The 20,691-nt window shown below is 43.4% G+C and overlaps 1 protein-coding gene across 4 annotated transcripts in view; it reads left to right on the forward strand.

Annotated features, from left to right (window-relative positions):
* MYO3A (myosin IIIA) overlaps window positions 1–20,691 on the forward strand; it is a 233,885-nt gene that overhangs the window by 93,570 nt on the left and 119,624 nt on the right. For all 4 annotated transcript variants that reach the window (XM_068235654.1, XM_068235657.1, XM_068235656.1 and 1 more), the window contains exons 13-14: window positions 10,552–10,635; window positions 13,979–14,181. In XM_068235654.1, coding sequence (XP_068091755.1) covers window positions 10,552–10,635; window positions 13,979–14,181 — 287 coding nt within the window. The remainder of the gene's footprint in view (window positions 1–10,551; window positions 10,636–13,978; window positions 14,182–20,691) is intronic.

The following is a 20,691-nucleotide window of genomic DNA, read 5'->3' on the forward strand; positions in this document are numbered from 1 at the left end:
TCCATAAACCAAAGTCCAAATGCTACTTATGTGTCCATGGATCGCTGCATCGGTCACCAAGCATATGATGTAATCGGATTTCTTTTTCAAAATGCTGCGCTCACATGTGTATCCAGTCTTCTTATAATGAATCACTCAGAAATAAAGAGAAGGGGACAAAACATAGTGTGATACTGCTTCAATCAGTTGCCTTTTTACACCACCCAGTGCTGCAACCTTTATCCCATACACATTCACCACGACTCATAGGGTCATACAGGCAGTGGCGGCTCCAGGAAATTTTTTTAGGGGGTGCTATGCAGGTGCTGGACCAATTTCCGGGGGAGCTGACGACCTGCGGCGCTTGAAGCGCGCGCCGCGGCAAAAAATGGGTGTGGCTACAACCTGGGCGTGGTCATGACCGGATGAGGGCGGGGCTAACTGTAATTTAAAGTGAACCCAGGGTGAGAGTGATATGGTGGCTGCCATATTTATTTCCTTTTAAACAATACTAGTTGCCTGGCAGCCCTGCTGATCTATTTGGCTGTAGTAGTGAACTGAATTACACCAGAAACAAGCCATGCAGCTAATCTTGTCAGTTCTGACAATATTGTCAGAAACCCCTGACCTGCTGCATGCTTGTTCAGGGTCTATGGTTGAAAGAATAAGAGGCAGAGGACCAGCACGGCAGCCAGGCAACTGGTATTGCTTAAAGGGAGATAAATATGGCAGCCTCAATATTATTCTCACTTCGGGTTCCCTTTAAAAGTGCAACGCAAAGACAGAGGGCCCAAGTTTTGGTGACCCTTTTCCCAGAAAATTCACATAATTGTGCAGGTTTTCTCAAGAAAATACACGTAATGTGAGCAGATTTTAACAAAAAACACGTCCAATGACCCCAATATGCACAATCGTTATCAGATATGGCTCCAGTATGCACAATCGGTAGCAGATATGACCCCAATATGCACAATCGGTAGCAGATATGACCCCAATATGCACAATCGGTAGCAGATATGACCCCAATATGCACAATCGGTAGCAGATATGGCCCCAATATGCACAATCGGTAGCAGATATGGTCCCAATATGCACAATCGGTAGCAGATATGGTCCCAATATGCACAATCGGTAGCAGATATGGTCCCAATATGCACAATCGGTAGCAGATATGGTCCCAATATGCACAATCGGTAGCAGATATGGTCCCAATATGCACAATCGGTAGCAGATATGGTCCCAATATGCACAATCGGTAGCAGATATGGTCCCAATATGCACAATCGGTAGCAGATATGGTCCCAATATGCACAATCGGTGGCAGATATGGTCCCAATATGCACAATCGGTGGCAGATATGGTCCCAATATGCACAATCGGTGGCAGATATGGTCCCAATATGCACAATCGGTGGCAGATATGGTCCCAATATGCACAATCGGTGGCAGATATGGTCCCAATATGCACAATCGTTATCAGATATGGCCCCAATATGCACAATCGTTATCAGATATGGCCCCAATATGCACAATCGGTAGCAGATATGACCCCAATATGCACAATCGGTAGCAGATATGACCCCAATATGCACAATCGGTAGCAGATATGACCCCAATATGCACAATCGGTAGCAGATATGACCCCAATATGCACAATCGGTAGCAGATATGACCCCAATATGCACAATCGGTAGCAGATATGACCCCAATATGCACAATCGGTAGCAGATATGACTCCAATATGCACAATCCGTAGCAGATATGACCCCAATATGCACAATCGGTAGCAGAAATGACCCCAATATGCACAATCCGTAGCAGAAATGACCCCAATATGCACAATCCGTAGCAGAAATGACCCCAATATGCACAATCGGTAGCAGAAATGACCCCAATATGCACAATCCGTAGCAGATATGACCCCAATATGCACAATCCGTAGCAGATATGACCCCAATATGCACAATCCGTAGCAGATATGACCCCAATATGCACAATCCGTAGCAGATATGACCCCAATATGCACAATCCGTAGCAGATATGACCCCAATATGCACAATCCGTAGCAGATATGACCCCAATATGCACAATCCGCAGCATCACCTGAAAAAGAAAAGAAAAACCCATTTACTCACCTACAGCCAGAAGACCTTCTTTCCCGACCTCCTGTCCCGAGTCCCGACCTCATTGTGGCGCGCAGCGCCCGCGCGCCCACGATCCTCTTCCTTCCCGACGTCACGACGAGACTTCCTGCCTGCATGCAGAGAGCAGGGCTACGGGAAAATGGCCGCCCGAAGCCATGCACTGCAGACTCGAAGTCTGCAGAACAGGGCTCCGGGCGGCCATCTTACCGTAGCCCTGCCTGCTGCTCCGTGCTGCCGCTGTGTGAACTGACTTGGCGTCTTTTAGACGCCTGAAGTCAGTTCACTCCAGGGGGTGCTTTGGGGGTGCTTGGACAATTCTAGGGGGTGCTCGAGCACCCCCTTGCAGCCCCCTGGCGCCGCCCCTGCATACAGGTCCTCACCATGTGAAATGACTGCCAAATTACAGACAGCAAACCAACACCATATGCACTCTCCCAAAGTGTGCGGGTATCCACCAGGTCATGCGTGGCCTCTCACCTCACTTTCTGCCAAATTATAAGACAGCATCAGCGCTTAGTCACTCAGATGGAATGTTCCCAGCCGTTTTTCAAACGATATTATTCTCTAGAGCAGATTCCTCATGCCAGCCTATCAACTAAAGGACTTAACATAGTGTAAAACCATTCACGTTTATTAAGAATATAAAAGTAGTGCACTCACATGTTAGAAGTAAAAACAACCCTGATGAGTGTGCATGCACGAAACGCGTAGGGCGGAGCTACAGGCGTACGAGGCTGGCGAGAAAGAGCTCTGTTTGATACATGCTTGTTTTTACTTCAAACATGTGAGTGCACTACTTTTATATTCTTAATAAACGTGAATGGTTTTACACTATGTTAAGTCCTTTAGTTGATAGGCTGGCATGAGGAATCTGCTCTAGAGAATAATATCGTTTGAAAAACGGCTGGGAACATTCCATCTGAGTGACTAAGCGCTGATGCTGTCTTATAATTTGGACGGCAGAAAGTGAGGTGAGAGGCCACGCATGACCTGGTGGATACCCGCACACTTTGGGAGAGTGCATATGGTGTTGGTTTGCTGTCTGTAATTTGGCAGTCATTTCACATGGTGAGGACCTGTATGACCCTATGAGTCGTGGTGAATGTGTATGGGATAAAGGTTGCAGCACTGGGTGGTGTAAAACGGCAACTGATTGAAGCAGTATCACACTATGTTTTGTCCCCTTCTCTTTATTTCTGAGTGATTCATTATAAGAAGACTGGATACACATGTGAGCGCAGCATTTTGAAAAAGAAATGTCTATAAGTATATATTGCTGTATATCAAAAAAAGTTCTTGTTGGTTAAAAAGACTTACATCATTGATAGCCACATATAATGCAATGTGAGCCACACTTGACATACATCAAAATCTGAAATCGTCTACTAATAATGTTGGGCCGAATTGCCAGATTCTCAATGCAGACACGTTTGCACACAAACCCTAATGCTACCGTGTGTGCCCATAGGCATAAGGCCGCTTATCTGCATGCAACCTCAATCCTGATAGGCCATCCCAGCCCAGCTGACCTTGGCGAAAAGATCATGCTCAGCATTATGGTTAAAAAGTTTGCCGCTAGCGAATACAGCAAATAATTGCATTCTCCAGCAGACACAGAATTCCTTACATGAACCACCACCACTGTCTCCTAATGCTATAAGACATTTATTCACATCTGATGTCAATATCTAAATGATCTGCCCCTTCTTGACCTCGGACACTACCAAGCTGCTCATCCATGCCCTCATCATCTCCCAGCTCTCTTCTGTCTGGCCCCCCCTTAAACCGCATTTACCCCCTTGAATCAGTTATGAATGTGGCTTCCAGACTCATCCATTCGTCTCACTGCTCTACATCCACATCCTCCTTCTGTAAATCCCTGCACTAGCTCTCTATCCGATTCAGGGCACACAAAATCTGCCCTACCTACATCTCTGAGCTTGTTCACAGGTATACACCAAGCTACACCCTCTGGTCCTCCAACGACCTTTGCCTCACCGCCCCACACATTCTCCACTCCAATAATATCTCAAGAACCGCCTCCATCCTATGGAACTCCGTTTTACCGCCCATCAGACTCGCCACCTCCTTCAAAACCCACTGCTTAAAGATGGCCTACCCACTCCCTACCACGTAGTAACTCTCTCTGCTGAATACTTATTCTACAGCCCTACCTAGTGTGTTCCTTCTCTCCTAAGGCTAGGTTTCCATTTGTGCGAAAACAGGCCGATTCCCTGGCCACGAATTTGGATGGAATTTGGCAGCCTATAGAACTCTATGAAGAGCATCCGAATTCGTGGCTGGGGAAAAATCTGAGGCCCTGCAGCATAAATTCATGCGTCACTGTCCGATCCCATAGCTGTGCATAGCGCGGCTAGAGGGATACGGCTGCGAGATAGGTCATAGCTGTGCCAGCATCTTGTCTCGCAAGACGCATGCCACGCACAAGCGGAAACGAGCCCTTAGATTGTAAGCATTTGACAGGGTCCTCCCTTCCTTAGTGTAGTCTAAATGATTGGGTGCCCCCATCACTGTGCTCCTTTACTATGACAGCCTCACACTTGAATTACTGGACCTACCTATTCAGCCCCAAATCACATGATCATGTATCATCTTGTACTCTGTTTTGCTTGTATAATTTTGTCCTATGTTGTACAGTATAACCTTGTTACGCCTGTCATCCTTTGTACCATAGTATGTTTTTATTGTGCAGCGCTGCTCAATATGTTGGTGTTTTATAAATGCAGTTATTAATAATAATAATGTTGTGGGACCTGTGGCTGATTTCTCACAGGTCCAGGAAATCCATTAACACAGTCTTCCAAAAAAATGGACTAACAGGTTAGGTTTAAAGTGAACCAGAGATGAAGCACCCTCATGTATTTTACCATATATATCAGTGGGAACATTAGAGAAAACACCTACCCTGCTCTCTGTTTCATTTGTAACTGTTCAGCTTGCTTCTTATCGGTCCTGATAAAATCCCCGACTGAGCATTCAGTCTGGCTTTGCTCATTATAGCAGAGCCACAAGGGGAAAGGCTTGGGCTTGAAAAGACACCAGAGAACACAGACTTAGCTATAAAGATTCCTGAGCAAAGCCAGACTGAATTTTCAGTGGGGGGTTTTATCAGGGCTGATTAGAAGCCAGCTGAACAGTTAAAAATCAAACAGAGAGCAGGGTAGGGGTTTTCTCTAATGTTCCCACTGATATATATGGTAAAATACATGAGGGTGCTTCGTCTCTGGTTCACTCTAAAGACACAGACCTGCTTGAATAATTAGTTAATGAGGCATATTCAGTAAACAGCAGAAAAATTGCCATTCAAAGTTACGCAGTATGGGTTATGCAGTTAGCGTAACCCACGTTAAAGGGGTCATGTGTACATTGCTATGTTAATGCCTCTGTTACACGGGTTGTGCTACTTGAGCAATATGCACTGCATAACTGGTGTAAGTACTGCCCTACCTGCTCAGGGCAGTTTTATCACTATTTAGAGAATTTGCCCCATTGAGACGGGCAAGTTATTCCGCTTGGTTAAAGTTAGTGAACTTTTTTTTTATCATCATTTCTTCCTAGCCTTTTCATGACAATGCCTAAGAAGCTGCCATTACCAGGACAAACATTACAATGAAGAAAGTGAGGCTTCTACCTCTCATATGCAGATTAATGGTCACTTGTTGTCCATTGTGGTGATTAGTTATGATGAATGCCAGGCTTCTTTGCTGTCCTCTCCATTGTGGTTACTCAACCGAAATTTGGCAACTGAAGAGCAAACGATCCATCAATTAAGAGTCACTGTCGTAAAATAAATTTTCGACTAAAGCATGAATGAATTGCTTCTGGTTTCACTACCATTTCTCAAACCACACTGGACTTGAGGAAAGATCACGGACTCCAAACGATTCATACTTTAACTGAGTCCATTTATATTCATCTATTTTAAATTGGAAATTTAGTAGTGAGCTACTATAAATATGAACTATAAACACTCATCATTTTTTTCTTAAAGGGAGTCTGAAGTTAAAATGAACTTATGAGATAATGAATTGTATGTGTAGTACAGCTAAGAAATAGAACATTGTAGCACAGATATGAGTCTCATATTGTTTCCAGTATAGGGAGAGTTAAAGGTAGTGTTGGGCGAACATCTAGATGTTCGGGTTCGGGCCGAACAGGCCGAACATGGCCGCGATGTTCGGGTGTTCGACCCGAACTCCGAACATAATGGAAGTCAATGGGGACCCGAACTTTTGTGGTTTGTAAAGCCTCCTTACATGCTACATACCCCAAATTTACAGGGTATGTGCACCTTGGGAGTGGGTACAAGAGGAAAAAAAAAATTAGCAAAAAGAGCTTATAGTTTTTGAGAAAATCGATTTTAAAGTTTCAAAGGGAAAACTGTCTTTTAAATGCGGGAAATGTCTGTTTTCTTTGCACAGGTAACATGCTTTTTGTCGGCATGCAGTCATAAATGTAATACATATAAGAGGTTCCAGGAAAAGGGACCGGTAACGCTAACCCAGCAGCAGCACACGTGATGGAACAGGAGGAGGCGCAGGAGGAGAAGGCCACGCTTTGTGAGACACAACAACCCCGGCCTTGCATGAGGGCAAGAAGCGTGCGGATAGCATGCTTTGTACCGCCATGCAGTCATAAATGTAATAAAGATAAGAGGTTCCATAAACAAGGACCGGCAACGCTAACCCAGCAGCAGCAGACGTGATGGAACAGGAGGAGGCGCAGGAGGAGAAGGCCACGCTTTGTGAGACACAACAACCCAGGCCTTGCATGAGTGGGTGCTCCCCTGTGGCCTGTACGTGAACCGTCAGGGGAAACACCTCTTCCCTTGCCCCTTCCTCTTTCACCGGATTTCTTCCTCATTTCACTTATCCTTACAGTACACGCTGACTGGCAGCAGTACAGTGGCAGCACAGAAATGCTATACAGTACCACTATTCCCAGCAGCGACACAGAGCACAATGCTATACAGAGGCGGGTGAGCGGTGTACTACTGTTCCCAGGCCCAGCAGACAAAGAGTGGAAGTAAACACAATGCTATATAGTCTGGCTGAGCGGTGTACACAGAGTTTCAGTAAACAATGGTATATAGTCTGGCTGAGCGGTGTACACAGAGTGTCAGTAAACAATGGTATATAGTCTGGCTGAGCGGTGTACACAGAGTGGCAGTAAACACAATGCTATATAGTCTGGCTGAGCGAGCGGTGTACTACTGTTCCCAGCAGAATCAGAGTGGCAGTAAATAATGGCATATAGTCTGGCTGAGCGGTGTACACAGAGTGTCAGTAAACAATGGTATATAGTCTGGCTGAGCGGTGTACACAGAGTGTCAGTAAACAATGGTATATAGTCTGGCTGAGCGGTGTACACAGAGTGGCAGTAAACACAATGCTATATACTCTGGCTGAGCGAGCGGTGTACTACTGTTCCCAGCAGACACAGAACAGTAAACAGAATGCTATATAGTGTGGCTGAGCGAGCGGTGTACCACTATTCCCAGCAGACACAGAACAGTAAACAGAATGCTATATAGTGTGGCTGAGCGAGCGGTGTACCACTATTCCCAGCAGACACAGAACAGTAAACAGAATGCTATATAGTGTGGCTGAGCGAGCGGTGTACCACTATTCCCAGCAGACACAGAACAGTGAACAGAATGCTATATAGTGTGGCTGAGCGAGCGGTGTACCACTATTCCCAGCAGACACAGAACAGTGAACAGAATGCTATATAGTGTGGCTGAGCGAGCGGTGTACCACTATTCCCAGCAGACACAGAACAGTAAACAGAATGCTATATAGTGTGGCTGAGCGAGCGGTGTACCACTATTCCCAGCAGACACAGAACAGTAAACAGAATGCTATATAGTGTGGCTGAGCAAGCGGTGTACTACTATTCCCAGCAGACACAGAGTGGCAGTAAACAGAATGCTATATAGTGTGGCTGAGCGAGGTACACAGAGTGGCAGTAAACAGAATGCTATATAGTGTGGCTGAGCAAGCGGTGTACTACTGTTCCCAGCAGTGACACAATGACAGGGGGGACCCTGGCTAGCGTGGCTGGAGCGCGAACTACCCTGCCTGCCTACCCAAAGCTAAACCCACAGACAAATGGCGGAGATATGACGTGGTTCGGGTATTTATTTACCCGAACCACGTGACCGTTCGGCCAATCAGAGCGCGTTCGGGTCCGAACCACGTGACCCGTTCGGCCAATCACAGCGCTAGCCGAACGTTCGGGGAACGTTCGGCCATGCGCTCTTAGTTCGGCCATATGGCCGAACGGTTTGGCCGAGCACCGTCAGGTGTTCGGCCGAACTCGAACATCACCCGAACAGGGTGATGTTCTGCAGAACCCGAACAGTGGCGAACACTGTTCGCCCAACACTAGTTAAAGGGAATGTCCAAGCAAAATAAAAAAATGAGTTTCACTTACCTGGGGCTTCTACCAGCCCCATGCAGCCATCCTGTGCCCTCGTAGTCACTCACTGCTGCTCCAGTCCCCCACTGGCAGCTTGCCGACCTCGGAGGTCGGCAGGACGCATTGCGTACATTTTTACGCATTCCAGCTAGTGCAGGAAAATTAACACATACATTTTTACGCATTAATGGTTCAATGCGTAAAAATTTATGCATTGAACCAGTAATGCGTAAAAATGTATGTGTTAATGTTCCTGCACTAGCGGGAATGCGTAAAAATGTACGCAGGCAATGCAGCCCACCGACCTCCGAAGTCGGCAAGCTGCAAGCGGGGGACTGGAGCAGCAGTGAGTGACAACGAGGGCACAGGATGGCTGTATGGGGCTGGTAGAAGCCCCAGGTAAGTGAAATTAATTTTTTTATTTTGCTTGAACCTTCCCTTTAAGAAATGTCAGTTATCTATGCAAAAGAGCTTCTCTGAGCTCTCTGACCCAACTTGGGTCGGCTACAGTGCTGTTTTCTGAAACATTTATCTCAACCTGTCTCTCACTGTTTCTTGCTTGTTTAAAATGAACCTCTAGACTAAAAATCTACTCAGCAGCACTGAAAAGGTTTGCTGTTTCTTTAACAGTTTCATCAGCATCAGAACTTTTTTTTCTTACCAAAGCCTAATTTTTAGCTGCACAGAAGAAATCTGCCAGGGCATTTTTCCCCTGATGCTGTGCAAAGCATGATGGGATTTCTGATGTTGTTGTTCTCGTTCTGCTGTTTTGGCGCAAATTTGTTTTTTTTAAAAGCTTGGGAGAGGTGATCAGGACATCATGCTCCCTGTCACCTCCTTTCAACCAAAAAGATGGCTTCCCCCATGACATCACAAACATTTACCTGTTCTTTTAAAACGGTGGGTAAGAGAATATATTACCTATCTATTTTAATTAACATAGCTAATGTAACTTAATGACAGTATGTTTGTTTAGGCTGGAGTTCCTCTTTAAGGTTTTACTGCCAGGAAGTTCAAAAGGGTCATTCGCTCTGCTCTATTTGATCACTTAAACTTTTAATTTAAACTGCAATTTTTAGAGAATGAGGCAATGTTATAGAAAAAATAGCTATATAACATGAAAATAAAAATATGAGACTCTTTTCTTTGCTTCTAATGTTCTATTAATTATCCATACTACACATACAATTCATAATATCATAGGTTTTTTTTTTGTTTTTTTTTGCTTCAGCGTCACTCTAACTAAAGTCTATTATAATAGGATACAAGCTGACGTAAATGTGAAAATGAAAGGTAAAGTCATTAAAGGTTAGTCATCAGGAAGGAGGTTTGCTAGGGGGGGGGCTTAAGGTTAGGCCCCAGGGGGGAGGTTAGGGTTAGGGCTTGGAGGGGGGAAGGTTGTGTATTAGAGTAGGGTTAGGTTTGGCTGTAGCAAAATATTGGTAACATTTACCAATATTTTACTATTGAAAATAGCCATTGCAAGATAGAATATTGGTAAATGTACCAATATTCTACTATCTGCTTTTTCCTGGCACCCAAATTTCCTGCTGCCTTCATTCATCGTAGACATATTACAGGGGTGCATGTGATGGATTTGATGATGCAAATAGTTTTGAGGTCTTTGACTGGTTGTTCATGGTCATGTGCCTTTTCTGTTTCTTCTGTAGGAGATGTAATCATAACCAGCTGATTGTGAACGTACATAGTGATCACATGATCATCAGAATGTTTATTTGCTAACCACAAGAAAATGTATGCGTGCTCAACACCAAGCTTAACCCTTACAAGTCTGGCTGTGCAAATCTGGCTAAAATGTTCATTTGGTTTTCCAATTGGAGAAATTGATCATCTCTACGCCCACTCCTACGCCTCACTATTATTATATTATTTCAGAGGATGATGCCCAAAGCTAAAGATCACTCGTTTATTTTAAATTTCACATGGAAAGAGACAAATGAGCCTGATGTTTGTTCTTCCATTTCTAGTGCATAGTTATCTCTGGAGAAAGTGGAGCTGGGAAGACAGAAGGAGCTCATCTTCTGGTCCAGCAGCTGACTGTTCTCGGAAAGGTGAGTGTAGTTTCTTACTTTGTTTATGAATTTCTTCTCTGCTTAATGCAGCTTTTTAAAGGAATTTCTGATCATGCATGATGATGATGGTGGCGGTAACGATGATGATGATTATTCTTATTTATAAGTTGTCTACATGATAGGAATGGGAACTTCCCTTCCTAATCCAGCTTACCATACTAGACATGGGTAAAAGTAAGACACCATAGGAAGGGGAAATTAGTGTGGTTAAGTCAGAGAGGAAGATGGGTAGGCAATAGTGTTGCTGTTTGAATCCGGGTTTCCTTATTCAGAAACCCCGATTAGGCCATCCAGAGCACTTTAGTATCTTTATTTTCCGAGAGAGTCACAAGGCAGCATTCTATGTCGCATTTCACATGAGTCCAATGCTTCCCTCCTTTCAAGCTGAATACGGGAATCTGAATTCAAACAGTAACACTAATAGGCAATCTCTTGAAGAAAAGAGTTATTAGGGTCTACTTAAGTTTCTTAAAGGATGTCTAATAATATGAGGGAAGGATTTCCAGAGAAGAGGAGCAGCTCTAGGAAAATCTTGAAGGCTTGAATGAGGTTAGATTTCAAGTGAGGGAGACACTAGTTGTGCACTGTAGGAGACAACAAATGCCATGCATTCTCTGTCCAATGCTTCTGATTCTAAAGTATTTAGCCAATTAGAGTAACTATTCAGAAGTTTTGGAAATCAGAATCAAAAATTGGATTATAATCGATATGCCGATGTATTTGCATTTTAGGAAATCGGAATTTTAGCAGAATCAGAAATCATCATTTCACACCATCCCTACTTTCTGAACCGGCTTAGACAGGAGGTGTTGCATAATCAAGTATCAAATATACAGACATTATCATATTTCCCAGTCTGATTATAAGTGGTGGAATATAGTAAAAATCATCTGATCTGCGCAGGTAGCGCATCTGTGGTTAAACTCATACATAACAACAGCAAGGCTCACCATGAACTTTCTGGGTATTCTGTAACAATAACAAGCTGACTATTAAATGCCAATAACTTGGTATCAATAGCCAAGCGTACCATGGGTGCTATAAAATATAATTAAAGTGGTTACATTAAGTGTTTGCTTACATCAAAATTCCCTCTGGGGACCTCAGCACTGAGAGAGTCTAAAGAAATATGCCATAAGCAAAGCTGCCTTTCATGGCTGAAATTTACTCAGCGATGCTATGGGAATTTTTTCTGCAAAGCTGCCTTCTTGTTTTAACGCCGAGGATACAAATGTTGTTTGTCTTTTTAAGCTCCTTAAATGAGAGCAATGATATTTACTCAGAGCAGCAAAATTGTTATACACTAAAATAATCAAATTCTGTTACTTCATTTTTCAAAAGATCTCTGCCTTCATTTCATGATCAACTCTGTGGTAGACCTCACCAAGTAGGGAAACATGCAGATGTCATCTGCAAGCCACTGGCTGTGTGCTCTGCATGACATAGAACAGACGCACTTAGGGGCGGTTCTTCCATGAAACAATGTGAGCCATGTGCTTCAGGAGGCAACAATTAGAGGGCGGCTAGAGGTGGCTCCCCTCTCCAAATGTCACCCTCCTTGCCCTACCTATCTCCCCCTCCCTAGTTGCGCAGTGCCACTTCACTCACTTGCTCTCAGCATTCCAGCGATGGGATCCTCCAGGGAATTGCCTGTCCAGCGTTCTGTATTCATGGCTACAGCGGTGCCTCATGTGACCTTTTACGTGCTGCCAGGTCACATGAGCCATCGCTGTAATTAGAGAGGAGGCAGGACTTCACGTGTGGCTGGTGATCCCATCTGTAATCTGCTGAGAGCGGGTGCAGCACATACCCGGCATCCTGGGGATCTGAGCTGGGATGCTGTGGGCCAGCAGGGAGGAGATGCTGTCTTGGAGGAAGCAGAGGGAGGTAAGCGTAGTGCCAGTGCCTGCAATGCACAGTCCCATGTGTCTCACCTCTCCGGTCCAGCTTTGCACACACACGTCGGGGAGGGGGCATCCTCATAATGTATTGTTTCAAGGGGCAAAAAGTCTAGAGCTGGCCCTAGCTGCAGTGAGAACCCAGAACTCCTTCCCCCCTCTGCCTAGTGTTGGAGTATCGAAAGTATTTGAAGGCTGCAGGATGGAGGGAACCAGGACCACAGTTTTTTAGGCATTTGAAGGTTTGCTGAAATACCTACACATTAAAAATGCATGGTAACAATGTGGCTCATTAATGAAAAAAAACTTTCAATCTACTGCTTTTTTTTTTACATTTAAAGAGAACCTGAATTGAAAATAAAAAAGTCAAAATAACCATACACAGGTCATACTTACCTCCTGTGTAGTCTACTACTCAATCTCCTTCTCCTCTACTGCGTCCCATCTGTCCACTGTGATCAATGGAATTCTCTGTCCTCCATTTTAAAAATGGCCATTACCCCATTACAGCTTCCTGGTCAACACACTGTTAAACTGTACTATCATCCACTTGAGCCATAGGGAAAAATGGACATTACCTTGCACATTCAGTTGTAACTGACAGCTGCTGATAAATAACTGACAGCAACTGGTATATTTCAGTTCTGACAAACTATTGTCAGAACTGGAAGGGATTACTGTAGGAAGAAAATGGTGAGCTTCTGAGAGGAACCGACGGTGAGGTTAGTATGCAATATTAATTTGCAGCTGCGTTATGTGTTTATTTTAAATAATTTTACTCGCTTCAGGTTCCCTTTAAATGTTTGTTACAAGCTTTTACTACCCTACATCTGAAGAAATAGCATATTGGCTCCTGTGATTCGCAGTAGCAATGAGCAAGCAAAAGCTTTCACCAGCAGGGTGGAGGCGGTTGGGTGGTAGGTGATAGCACACTGTGCTTCAAACAGTTTAGAGAAGTAACACTTGAATACCTTCACTCCTTCCTCTAGATAAACAAGGGCAGAGGGAGGATGGCAACTTCAAAAGCTGTTAGAAACCAAGACAAACTGCAAAAATAAATAAATAAATAAAATAAAGCTGCTTAGATACCTTTAGGGACACCAGGAATTGTTACTTATAGTATTGGTGTGGTCAAAGAAGAGGTTATGATTTTAGTAATCGAAACCTTGCCATTGTGATGAACAGATCTATGCTTTTGGCAACTGTGCAATTGTGTAAAATAATAGCCAACGTCCTTTACCTGGATATCCTGCATAGAAAATAATGACTAGATAATATTTAATTATCTACCTGGTTTTAAAAGTTTGAAAATATGTTAAGTATTTTTTTATGGCTGAATGTTAAAATACATAAAGAAAATCTATAAAGGAATGCCATTCATGCGCTGTCTTGCATGTTAGTTGTTGATGCTTATAATCTTCCAGGCAAACAATAGGACACTACAGGAGAAGATATTACAGGTCAACAACCTGGTGGAAGCCTTCGGAAATGCCTGCACTATCATTAATGAAAATTCAAGCCGCTTTGGGAAATACCTAGAAATGAAGTTTGCCAAGAATGGAACAGTGGTGGCAGCACAGATTTCCGAATACCTGCTAGAAAAATCCAGGGTGGTCAACCAAGCTATGTAAGTGCCAGGGCTGGATTTACCACTAGGCACAGTAGGTACGGGCCATGAGGTGCCAGTGACCTGAAAGGCGGCTGTCATGGGTTAATTAACCTGTGCTTATTATCCTGGAGCCGTGCTGACATCAGCCCCACCGGCCTGCCCATCCAGCTCTCTGTGCTCTGGGGGTGGTGAAAAATGTGGTTCCAGGGTGGGTGAGAAGGGACACCTGGGTCGGTCAGGAAATGGGCCAGCCAGCCAGCACACTTGCAGTGCTCTTTGGTGGTCGAACCAGTGTTTGCCTTAACATTTGCATTTTTTGGTAGAGGTGGAGTCTAGGGTTACATAGTTACATAGTTATTTTGGTTGAAAAAAGACATACGTCCATCGAGTTCAACCAGTATAAAGTACAACACCAGACTGCTCCCTCACATATCCCTGTTGATCCAGAGGAAGGCGAAAAAACCCTTACAAGGCATGGTCCAATTAGCCCCTAAAGGGAAAAATTCCTTCCCGACTCCAGATGGCAATCAGATAAAATCCCTGGATCAACATCATTAGGCATTACCTAGTAATTGTAGCCATGGATGTCTTTCAACGCAAGGAAAGCATCTAAGCCCCCTTTAAATGCAGGTATAGAGTTTGCCATAACGACTTCCTCTGGCAATGCATTCCACATCTTAAGCACTCTAACTGTAAAGAACCCTTTCCTAAATAAATGGCTAAAACGTTTTTCCTCCATGCGCAGATCATGTCCTCTAATCCTTTGAGAAGGCCTAGGGACAAAAAGCTCATCCGCCAAGCTATTATATTGCCCTCTGATGTATTTATACATGTTAATTAGATCCCCTCTAAGGCGTCTTTTCTCTAGACTAAATAAACCCAGTTTATCTAACCTTTCTTGATAAGTGAGACCTTCCATCCCACGTATCAATTTTGTTGCTCGTCTCTGCACCTGCTCTAAAACTGCAATATCTTTTTTGTAATGTGGTGCCCAGAACTGAATTCCATATTCCAGATGTGGCCTTACTAGAGAGTTAAACAGGGGCAATATTATGCTAGCATCTCGAGTTTTTATTTCCCTTTTAATGCATCTCAAAATTTTGTTAGCTTTAGCTGCAGCTGCTTGGCATTGAGTACAATTATTTAACTTGTTGTCAATGAGTACTCCTAAGTCCTTCTCCAAGTTTGATGTCCCCAACTGTATCCCATTTATTTTGTATGGTGCTAGACCATTAGTACGTCCAAAATGCATGACTTTACATTTGTCAACATTGAATTTCATCTGCCATGTATGTGCCCATATAGCCATCCTATCCAGATCCTGTTTCAATACGACACTATCTTCCTGAGAGTTGATGATTCTGCACAATTTTGTATCATCTGCAAAAATAGCAACATTGCTCACTACTGCATCTACTAGGTCATTAATAAATAAATTGAAGAGCACTGGACCCAGAACAGACCCCTGTGGGATCTAGTGTTGGGCGAACACCTGGATGTTCGGGTTCGGGCCGAACAGGCCGAACATGGGCCAGATGTTCGGCATGTTCGGCCCGAACGCCGAACTCAATGGGAGTCAATGGGACCCCCGAACATGCCCATTTTGGGGGCCCTATGGGGTCGCAGGCATAAGGGGGGAGCATGCCCCGGTCGCGGGGGGGGTCGGAAATTCCCCCCACCCCCTCCGCTAGCGCTCCCCCCTCTGCCCGCTTCTCCATACAAAAAGTTTGAAACAAGTTCAATAGTACCTGGGCTGGTGGCACTGGCTGGCAGTGGAGTGAGGAGGAGGAGGAGTCCGAGTAGCAGAGTGACGTTGAGGCCGGGCAGCGGGCGGTTCAGCGCTAGTACCCTTGTGGTACTTCCGCCCTTTCTCTGACCTCACGTCCTCTGCGTGATGACGCATACGAGGGTACGCGTGATGCGTACCCTCGTATGCAGAGGACGTGAGGTCAGAGAAAGGGCGGAAGTACCACAAGGGTACTAGCGCTGAACCGCCCGCTGCCCGGCCTCAACGTCACTCTGCTACTCGGACTCCTCCTCACTCCACTGCCAGCCAGTGCCACCAGCCCAGGTACTATTGAACTTGTTTCAAACTTTTTGTATGGGGAAGCGGGCAGAGGGGGGAGCGCTAGCGGAGGGGGTGGGGGGAATTTCCGACCCCCCCCGCGATCGGGGCATGCTCCCCCCTTATGCCTGCGACCCCATAGGGGGCATAGGGGGGCAGTATTCGGCCGAACAGGGCCCTGTTCGGCCGAACAGGGGCCCTGTTCGGCCATGTTCGGCCATGCATTCTGCAGTTCGGGCGAACCCCGAACAGTTTGGCCGAACACCACCAGGTGTTCGGCCGAACTCGAACATCACCCGAACAGGGTGATGTTCTGCAGAACCCGAACAGTGGCGAACACTGTTCGCCCAACACTAGTGGGATCCCACTGCTAACAGTCTCCCATTTTGAGTACGATCCTTTGACCACAACTCTTTGTTTTCTGTCCATTAGCCAGTTCCCTATCCATGAACACAGACTCTTCCCCAGTCCTTGCATCCTCAACTTTTGCACCAGACTTTTGTGGGGAACAGTGTCGAAGGCCTTTGCAAAGTCCAAGTATATCACATCTACAGCATTCCCAATATCCATATTAGCATTCACTACCTCATAAAAGCTAAACATGTTAGTCAAACAGGACCTGTCTTTAGTAAACCCATGTTGATGCTGAGAAATAAGATTATTTTCTACTATGAAGTCATGTATAGTATCTCTTAGTAACCCCTCAAATAGTTTGCATACAACTGATGTTAAGCTTACAGGTCTATAATTTCCTGGATCTGATTTTTTGCCCTTCTTAAATAATGGGAAAACGTGGGCTGTACGCCAATCCACTGGGACTCTGCCAGTTCCAAGAGAGTCACAAAAGATAAGATAAAGGGGTTTATCTATAACTGAACTTAATTCCCTTAGGACCCGAGGATGCATGCCATCCGGGCCAGGTGCCTTGTCTATTTTTAATTTATTTAGTCTTTGCCTTCACTTCTTCCTGCGTTAAGTATTTAATATTACAGTTAGAAGATTGAGACTCTTCCGCCTCGGTAGTTTGCAACAGTGCTGTTTCTTTTGTGAAGACAGAAGCAAAGAAAGCATTTAATAACTCTGCCTTACCTTGGTCATCCACCATTGAATTCCCACCCTCATCCTTTAGGAGTCCTATACAGTCAACCTTTCTTTTTTTAGAGTTAATGTACTTGTAAAACTTTTTTGGGTTAGATTTGCCAAGATTTTTTTGCCTATAGACTCGATATAGTCTGAGATCAAAGGAGGTGGTTTCGGTTCATTGCGCTCAGCGCCAAGCACCGAAACTGGCCATCGCCATAGCAGTAATATGGTCAAAAACCGCACTGCAGAAGTCTTGATAGCCAAGTGACCTATTCTCTTTGGCTACATCCTCACCACATGTAAGAAAGGGTAGATAGAGATGGATGATGTACCCGACAGAAGGGGAATGGCCTATAGTAGCAATTTCTAGCAATACATTTAATTATCTCTCGAGTCGACCTACATGCCCACAACCTCTTGCTAGTACAAATCAACATAAATCCACACTTCTACATGTGGCTTTACTGCTGAAACAGAAACTAGGCTAGAAAAAGAGAGTATGGGGTGCTCATGGCTCTCCCACCATACCCTATACATTATTATGCTAATTGTTGACTGTACAGAATATACAAAATCAACAAAAAAGACACATGGGGCTAACAAAGGGAAAGTGGTAGGGAGGTAAGGGGGACACACTATTCAAGGTTCCAAGAAACATGCCATTTTTAGATAACTATTAAAGACTCATACACACCTACCAACGATCTGTCCAACTATCTGCTAGACTTGTCTGTTAAGCCCCATTCACACGCTCAACAGCTGTCTTTTATGCAGCACAATTGTCAAACAGCTTTTGTTGTGAAACAAGTTGAACAACTAAAAAAAAGTATTTTGCTATTGTTCAAAAAGCTGATAAGACTGATAAGAAGTCAATTCAACTGTTGGATTGACTTCTTATCGGGCTTATCAGCTGTTTGAACAATAGCAAAATACTTTTTTTAGTTGTTTCAACTTGTTTCACAACAAAACTTGCATGGGGCTTAACAGACAGACTATTTGGCAGATAGTTGGACAGATAGTTGGTAAGTGTGTATGAACCTTAAGACCTATAGCATCCAAAGCTTCTATCCTTAACATCCATTCAGCTTCCCTGCACAAAAGGGCCTTTTCCCCACACTATCTCCTCCCCTCCTCAGTACCTGAACCTGTTCTAGGCCTGCAAAGCTCAAACTAGACGTGTTCCCTCCATGTTCATTACGAAAGTGGTCTATGAGTCTCGGGGACCTCTCAACTTTACAGAGTTGATAATTTCCTGAATATGGACCCACTATAGGCAACCCAAAGTACATGCGTAACACTTGCGTTGCTACGGTAATGTGCATTTCAGTAATGTGCGTTACGTAGCAATGTGAGCATTACCCATGTACTGTGTGTTGCACTAACTGTACAACACATGTAACTCTAGTGGAGAAAGATGAAGATGTATGCTGTCTGCGAATGGCAATTTTAACATTTGTTAGTGAATTGACCCCTATATCAATTACAGAATATCTGTTTGTAGTGCTAAGGTTTCAGGATTCATGGGTTAAATATTTCTACCACATTTCAATTATAGATTGACATATTTAATTCTAGCTCCCATTGGCCCCTTTCTTATAATGGGCAGACTGGAACTTTTTTTGAGAGGCAAATAACAAAATATCTAAATCTAAACCTGACAGCTGAGGGGGGTAGCGTAATTCAAAAACATTGAATTATGTGGTCCTGTGTGAGTCATGGATAGAATCTGAAGACATAACAACAAAATTTCCTTAGGTCATACCTTTCTTTACTGACCAACTGTACAGGATTTCCTTGCAAGCTTTCAAAACTTTAAGTTTCTTCTTCAGGCACAATACAGAACTGTATCCCAACTGTGTAAAGTTATTTCATATACGCACAAACTTGTATACAGTATAATATTCTGGGTTAGTGATGAGCAAGAAATTCACATAATCGTAATTTTGCATCGTAATTCTTAATTATGATGTGAAAACCTAATGTGAAATTTTGGAAAAATCATTATTAATTTCATTTATAAACTTAATAGGTCCGTAATTATGCAATTTTGCGTAATTTCGTGCTGATGGTTAGCACGGTAATTTTGTGCTAGAGGTTAACAGCAAAGCCCCCATACTATTGTTACCAATATTGCTAGAAGAGTGGGTACAAGTGAAAAAATAGTTTTTCAAAAAGACCTTGTAATTTGTAATTTGAGAAAATCGATTTTAAAATACAATGGTTTTAATCTCAGAAAAAAATTACAATTTAAAAAACATTTTGCCTTTGCATTTTTAAAATCGATTTTCTCAAAAACTACAAGGTCTTTTTGAAAAATTATTTTTTAGCTTAACACTCTTATTTTTTACTGATTCACACTATTCTCCTTCACATACAGAGACATGTACTTTGAAATATGAAAAGAATACCTGCTTGGCTGCTTCTAATGACTGCATCAAACAAGGAGAGTGCATGTGAGAAATAGCTTTATCCGCTTCTGATCCAGTTTGGAAACATGCCTGAAGAAGAAACTTTCAAAAGTTTGAAAAAAAATCTTGCACAGTTAGTCATTAAAAGTATTAGTGGAGCGTGTAGAGCAGCACGGCTGGACTTTTGCTTTGGAAAGAACTCCGGACTCCTCCGCTTTTCTGTTGAAGATACATGAGTCATTAATACCCGCATAGATAAATGCACAAATGCGGAGTAAGTGTATCAATACGTATGTACAATAAAAGAAAGCAATAACTGTAGATGCAAAACGCATTAGAAATAGCCATTGAAGTGATCTTAAACTTATGAAGATGGCACCTGGCTGATTTTTGACAATTTTTATAATTTTTAAGAAGTTTTACTGACAGTATATATATATATATGTATATATATATATATATATATATATATATATATATATATATACACACACACACATTTTTATTTTTGTCACACTGCCGCAACAGTTAAAGAGACAAACTTTCTAAGCTACCATTAAAGCACGCTATGTGGGAATGGTGATCTGTACATATACGGGCGGCTTGTGAGGGCTGGCTTTTGCGCAGAGGATCCAACCATTAGGAGTGTGTAAATGGGCCAGTGTGAAAGTTGTAATTCTGTGTGGTGAGGTCAGCAGATTCTAATTTAAGTCTGGAAGACCGTGATGAAATAATCTGATTGTGAATTAATTGATTTTTAAATAAATGTTCTACAGAAATTTATTGAATTTATTGAATCAACTGAAGTATATAGGAATTTATTAAGGCGCATAGAGATATCAATAAAATATCTTCACTGTGTCATGGCTTTTCTTGCTTACAACTAGCGATGGTCAATGTGATGCAAATCGTTCAGCGTTCTTAAAGGATTATGGAAATGTATGCAGCTTGAAAACAGACCAATCACACGCC

Source organism: Hyperolius riggenbachi, chromosome 5 (assembly GCF_040937935.1).
Source record: "Hyperolius riggenbachi isolate aHypRig1 chromosome 5, aHypRig1.pri, whole genome shotgun sequence".
Taxonomy (NCBI): Eukaryota; Metazoa; Chordata; class Amphibia; order Anura; family Hyperoliidae; genus Hyperolius; species Hyperolius riggenbachi.